Source organism: Sipha flava, unplaced genomic scaffold, assembly GCF_003268045.1.
Source record: "Sipha flava isolate LNK unplaced genomic scaffold, YSA_version1 196_pilon_pilon, whole genome shotgun sequence".
Lineage (NCBI taxonomy): Eukaryota > Metazoa > Arthropoda > Insecta > Hemiptera > Aphididae > Sipha > Sipha flava.
Window position 1 is genome coordinate 431,105 of NW_020272770.1, and position 7,333 is coordinate 438,437.

Here is a 7,333-nt window from a genome sequence, read left to right on the forward strand (position 1 = left end):
CACACACACACACACACACACACACACACACACACACACACACACACGCACACACACACACACACACACGCACACGCACACGCACACGCACACGCACACGCACACGCACACGCACACATATACGTACAAACGGGCACACACTCAACAGTATTATGACAGTAAACAATATCGTAATACATCTGATTACTATTATTTCGCTTACATATTCCGTCCGAAACACGCTTGACCGCTGGTCGTGAGATTTCAACGTCGCTTTCTTTCGATGCACATTAATAGATTACGGGTACGCACTACTACATTACGATGTTTTCTCTATGTCTCTCTCTTCGCAAACTTGAACGCTAACTTTGTGTAATCGGAACATTTCAGAACCTACTTTTACCCGTTTATAATTTATATTATATTATATGATAGGTTCAAGTGCATGTGAAGATATACTTGTGATTCTTTCTTTCTCTTACGTAGTAGACCTCAGTCATAATGTTAGTAGAAAAGCACGGATCTTAATTTTATTTTCAAATGGACCGGAGATTTATTGTTTCAATTACATGTGTAGGTCTTGTATTGAAATGTTATTTGTATATTTGGAATATTTCGTAAAAACCTATTATGTATAGTAATATGTAACTGCAATTAAAATAGATATTTTTATTACGGTAAACATTTATTATTTTAAATTTGTAAAATCGTAATTCTATATAACGTTAATTTTTAAATAATTCGGTTATGAATCTGTTAGTGAAAGTACATATTATTTAAGTAATCATATTTCAAATACCTGCATTTCCGTGTGTTTAAACTGCTATAAAACATAATTAAACGTATAATGAATGTAATTTCTACTATTATGAAATCTAGAGGTACAATAATGAAAATAAACAATAGAATTAAAATGTATGCGTGTGTGTATTTCGTTGTATTTTAACTTATTAATCATACAGAAAGAGACATCGATTTGATCAAACTGAGGATAGAAAAAAAATGAGCTATAATGTTTTAAGCTGGGAAACATAGTGCTATTGTACACTTTCAACGATAAACGGTTTCAATAGAAGCATACATTTTTTAAATATTCTATACTTTATTTTAGTCGTTTTTAAATGCCATTTGAATTATATGAACATGCATTATAAGTGAAACAGTTGTAATAAACTGTGAATATAAAGTAACTAGTTATAAAAGTAAATTTCTTAAAACAAGTATTTTGATGTGATTCATATCTTATATCAAGTTGTGCCTTTTTTTGAAATTATTTTGATTTTGAAAATATCCTCAGACAAAAGAAATAAAACACTATATAAAATAAATTTAATTTATGGCACCGCGAAGAAATTATAGATAAAACATCAGTTAAAGTTTGTTAAATTAACAAATTTTATTTTTTTAAATATTATTTGTTTTAAACATGACCTAGTTCAACCTTATTTATCTTTTTAATTTTTAATTTATTTTTAGTGTAATAGGTTTTAATGTATGTTATTAATGTTTTAAAAGCATAAATTATTTACGAATTTACCCTAATGAAACTGATACTTCATCTAGTTAAAATCTGAACCAATTAAATGACTAATATTAAATATTATTAGATTTTATTTGAGTTATTAATTGAAAGATATTGAAGTCTACAGAACAAAAACTGCAATAAAAGCATAGTTATAGTTTTTTCTGTTTATATAGCACTCACTGTTTTAAAATAGATTCTAGTTATTGACATAATTATTTAAAAGCACATAGATTCAGATTAAAATTTAATGAATTCTGTCAAACAATAAATTTTTTAACAAGTTGTTAAAAAAAAGAATTTGTCGAAAATTAGACTAAAAATGGTAAAATATATAAACGGTATCTTTTTATACAGAAGCTTTACTCAAAATTGTTTTGCTAAAGAAATTAATTATCATATACATTCATCATCATTATTTTGTCTGTGTATCGAAGGGACGAAAGACAAGTTTCTATCTCCATTATCTTACAGGGTTTTTTTTGTTTCGTTTTTAGATTGACGCCAGCATACATGGTTGTCCTATTAATGGCTGAAGTGTCTAGTCGATGGCTTCGAAACATTTCAGTTTTTGAACCAGAAAATAGCAACCATATTAGCTGTGCTAATTATTGGTGGAGAAATATATTGTACATAAACAGCTTATATCCCAGAAGCGAAATGGTAATCATCAGCATTATGAAACAATCAACAGCATTGACATTTTTTCAAATTAAATTAATATTTTATAGTGTATGCTGTGGAGTTGGTATATGTCTAACGACACGCAGTTTTATGTTTTAGCAGTCATACTACTTCTCTTTTCAGCCCGGTAAGTAAAATAATAATTAATCGTTGACCTTAAAAATGATTTTATTGTATTAAGTAGTACTACGTTTCTATAATATTAAATTTATATATCGATTGTTTATAATGTTGAATACTAAAAAGAATTATGAATTATTTCAATAGTGATTCAAAATTATATGTATGGATTACAGTTAAACTTACATAAGTATCATATTTGTTTCGACAATTGAATGGAATCGATAGCAAATTAGATAATGTACACAGCGAACCAACCAAATACTTTTTTTTTTCAATACGATTCATTTTTATTTTACAGACATTTCAAAGGAGCAGTGATCGGATTGGTGGCATTCTTGGTTGGATCGTGGGTCGTAACAATATCAATCGCAGTGCATTATAATTTTAAAGCAAGGTAAAAATCGGCACAAAGCTAATGGTTATCATATAACAATAAATATTTAATGTTTGTACTAAAATAATTAATACATAGTTAATAGAAACACATTTCTTTAGTTTTCAAAAATATTGATTATTCGTTTGTTTTAAAGGATAGAGGAACCTTTTGGATTGTTCGACGAGCTTTACGATAAACCCTGGTCAAGACTTGGACCTTATTTGTTTGGCATGTTTGCTGGATGGTTTTTGTTCATCACTAAATGCAAATTAAAAATGTGTTTCGTAAGTTGTAGTTTATACGAATAAAATTTAAATATAGGTATAATTTAATATAACCGTAGATTGCATCTTTCCATGTTTCTTATTTACGAAAATAGTGTACACAATAAGCTAATTTATATGATAAACTATAAATAACAAAATATAATACCCACAAATTATTTTAAAACACTAAATTTATTATTTTTATACTATTAAATGTTCAAATATTATAAAATGTGTTTAAAAATAATGAAGTATAATATGTTTAATATATAAACAGTAGATAATTATAAATTATATTTTACATTTTAAAATTGTATTCATAACTTAGAAATTATTCTAGTTAAATAAACACTTTAAATTAAACTCATTAATAATTTAAAATAATTTCTATGCAGTATGAAGACAAGACAATACACAAAAGACTAAAATTTACAATTCATCCCACATAGGTTTTTAATTATTAACAAAGCTACTCAATAACCATTATAAATATGTCAATTAAAGGTAAATAAGTGGGTCAACAGAAGTGGGTGAGTTGGTAGTTTTTTGTTCATGTAAATTAAGATTTGATAATATTATAACAACGAGAGTGTAATGTAATGAAAATTGTAATCAATACAATTGAATGAATACAATATGTGTATACTTATATGCATTATAATTCGCTTAATTGTTTATTACGAATATATATATACTGAAGGACTAATTCGAATTTCATACAGCTGTGTTTAGATAGTGATACTCGTAAAACATAAGTATTTAAAATAATTATTATTATCTTATTATGCATCAGTAATTTCACTAATAAACCTATAAATTTACTCAATTAATTATTAATTCACTATAAGGCTTATAGATAAATTATTTATTTTGTAAGAAAAATATAAATATGTACATATTTAAATCTTTAAGAATGGAGTTGATGAAAACTTAATTTTGGAAATTATATAATATGTGACTTCTATCTTATTTTTGATACCTTAAGTACTATTTCGTAGGACGTTAGTACTACTAAAAATGTTATTTATATTTAATAAATGCATAGAAAAATCTTTATAATTATATTTAAATAATTACAATTATATAGGGAATATAATATTTTAATGTTTAACATTTACATAATCGTGTATGGATTCACCGTACACTAAACAGTGCTTTCGTACCTATTAAAATAATGTAATCACTCATTTTATAAACAAGTGCGAAAGTTATCAAAACAATACAAACATAATATGAAATTTTAATTTACATTTGGAAAACGATTTGATCTACTAATATCCAAATAAAATACGAATGCATATATTCATTATTGTACTGTTGATTAATTATTTGTAAATTTTATTATTTTTCTCGGAGAATAATAGATTCACGAGAAATGTTTTTAATATAATATTTTATAAAATTTACTATGTTGTGCGGTTTAGTTTTATAATTCTTTACGGTTAGTGATAGAGTTTGTGCTTATAATTTTACGAACCAAAAAATTACAAAATACCACCATCTCGGAAAACGTTTTTTCCTCTTTTGAGTAGTTTTAAAGTTTACTAATCGTAACTAAATTTCGTAAATATAATTTTCACGTGTTTGTCATGCATATATTTAGAGCCTTAATAAAATTGAACTAAAACGGTCAGGATAAGCTAAGTTATATAATATCAGACTCGTATAACACATGTTTGACATGTATTGACGCGGAAACTTTAACAGTCGTGTACATCTTTAACGAATAGACGGGATAAAACGTAGCCGTCGACGCGTCAAATTAGGAAAAAAAGTTAACGCGATATAACTACAATAAACTGGCTTTCTCCGTCGGCGGACCCTTACAAACATCCGTACGAAATCGTGTGTTCAATTTCTTTTCCATACGACTCGTTTTCAAAACCGCAGTAGTAACTAACCGTTTTCGTTTCCCCGCAGTGGACGGTTACGTTGGGCTGGTTCTTCTCGCTGTTCACCTTGGCGTACCTGGTGTACGGTCTACACGTGGTGCACTTGGACGTGGCCGGTTCGGCTCTCTACGCATCCGTCGGTCACTCGGCCTGGGGCGCCGCTCTCGCGTGGATCGTGATCGCCTGCTGCACCGGTCACGGCGGTTGCGTCAACTCGGCCCTGTCCTGCCGGCTGCTCCAACCGCTCAGCCGGCTCACGTACTGCGCCTATCTCGTGCACCCCCTCATCATGGCCATGACCAACTTCCAGATGGACGGACCGCTACATCTGCACAACTTGATCACGGTAAGAGTGGTTTTTATTTTCACAACAGCGACCGTATAAGCGTCACCACTAACGGATATCGAGGGGTATCTTTGCTACCCCAGAAATTATTGCGGGGTAGAAAGGGTATTTTTTTGCTAACCTAAAAAAAGCAATAGATTTTAGAAAAATATATTCGATGCTTATCGTTCAAGCGTGACTCTCTATTATTGTGATTGTATCCAAAATAATTATATTTTGTGATAATTCCGATGCGGGCGATAAGACAGTGTACAGTACACTATGCGTCATACCAAGATTTACGTATAAGAGGTTAGCCAGTTATGAAACCTATAAAAAATTATTTTTTTGGCTTTCTAAAAATAAACTTTGTTACCCCAAAATGTGGACTCTAGCGACGCCCGTGACAGCAATCGTGCCGAAAACGTTCCGCGCGCGTGCACTCGGGTCGGTTTGTTCTTCAGCCCCGAACAGTACCTCGTTCACCACACGGTTAGCGCGCGACGCGTATCGATTAATACCGTACACTTTCACCCGCGCAGAGATGTTATTCGATTTGTGCGGATTATCTTAAACAATTACATTGTAGTTGAACTGCAGCGTGTACTCTGTATTGTTACTGCTGAGCGTTACTGCTGCGCGTATTGGAACGGGCAACCGAAGAAAGTGGAATGAGGTTCACGGTTTGGCGGAGAACAAGAAAATTCCATTGTCGAATCCGCTCGAGATAATCGTTAACAACGTTAACGTTTTTTTTTTGGGCGCATTCATCGTCATATTCCGAAGACTTCGAATTGAACTATTTTTACATTTCCCCGACGCATTATCCGTCTAAACTCGATAACTATTTCCAAATTTAACCTGAATACTGCAGGCGTACGAAGAGAGATTTAGTCGAAAAATCGGATACGCTTGTTGAAATAATAGAGCCATTGATTTATATCGTAATACGTTCAATTATTTTTTATGTTTTTTTTTTCGATAGTCCTTCAAAGTTGATACTCGAGTATTTTCGATTATTACGGGTTGCAAGATATTTAAGTATAGAAAACAAATCCACTTGAGTACACGCAGACGTAGATATATTAAGTACACGAACCTAATCGTTTTGTTCGTACGGAGAAAGCGATTATTATTCTCCGTTGTTAATTTACTTAACTAATGATTAAAATTTGAAAACGTGAACAAATTAACTATCTAATTAACCCGTAATGTCTTTAAATTTATCTAATTTAGTTTGTAGTTCATTCTATACTGGTGTAATGAGGTGAAATAATAAAACCAATAAGCGTTGTGGTCGTTGATTATTGACGTAAGAAAAAAAATTCTGTTTCTCTAGATGATATTGTACTTCGGTAACGCAGTAGCATCATTCATGTTATCCTTCTTCATTTCGCTGACATTTGAAGCGCCTGTGGTGAACCTGCTCAAAATTATGTTAACGCCACCGCAGACGAAAACTTCGATGGAAAAAACCTCGATGGAAAAAAACAGTTCCGAAACACAAGACTCGTAACACTGACAAATGTTATTATTATATTGTAAAATAATAGCATAATAATATCGATACAGCTACCTTTAAGTATAGTTTATATTAAATTATTTTCTTATATTAATTATAGTACTTAAATGTAAATTATAAATGTTTACCAAGAAAATAACTAGATGTTTTTTTTTTTTTTTTTTTTTAACCCTTTTAAATATGTTAACTTGCTTAGGGAGTCTATGAAAAAAAATGTCAAACGATGACAAAATACGTACGTTTACTTGAGAACCAAAAAAATTCGAAGCCAACAATTTTTGTTAGATATTTCATTACGAATAACTGTGAATATTACCGTCAGAGAAGTGTTATAAACATTTTGTCAACGAAATGTCTGAAGAATAATAATTTTTTAAGAACTCAAAATATTACATGTTTAATTTACGTTGCACTTGTTACGTAAATGTATAAGATGTTGCCCAGATTATGATCCTTAAGGCATGAAACTTGTTGTATAATTTAAAAACTTGATTTATTATGTATTTGATTTATAATAATTAAGACAAATATATTTATTTATTATACAACTAATTTTATTATATTGTTGTTTGTACACTCTAATTATCTAATTAGCTTTTTTTTTTTTTTTTAATGAGATCTTAAATAAAATTATAATACCTCGA

At 30.2% G+C, this 7,333-nt stretch overlaps 1 protein-coding gene across 1 annotated transcript in view; it reads left to right on the top strand.

The window, feature by feature from the left end:
• Positions 1–6,786, top strand: part of LOC112681748 (nose resistant to fluoxetine protein 6-like) — a 27,042-nt gene extending 20,256 nt beyond the window's left edge. Inside the window, exons 8-13 of the mRNA XM_025552051.1 lie at positions 1,999–2,164; positions 2,233–2,312; positions 2,607–2,702; positions 2,839–2,968; positions 4,871–5,188; positions 6,507–6,786. Coding sequence (XP_025407836.1) covers positions 1,999–2,164; positions 2,233–2,312; positions 2,607–2,702; positions 2,839–2,968; positions 4,871–5,188; positions 6,507–6,683 — 967 coding nt within the window. The 3' untranslated portion in view covers positions 6,684–6,786. The remainder of the gene's footprint in view (positions 1–1,998; positions 2,165–2,232; positions 2,313–2,606; positions 2,703–2,838; positions 2,969–4,870; positions 5,189–6,506) is intronic.
• Positions 6,787–7,333: the final 547 nt, after the last annotated feature.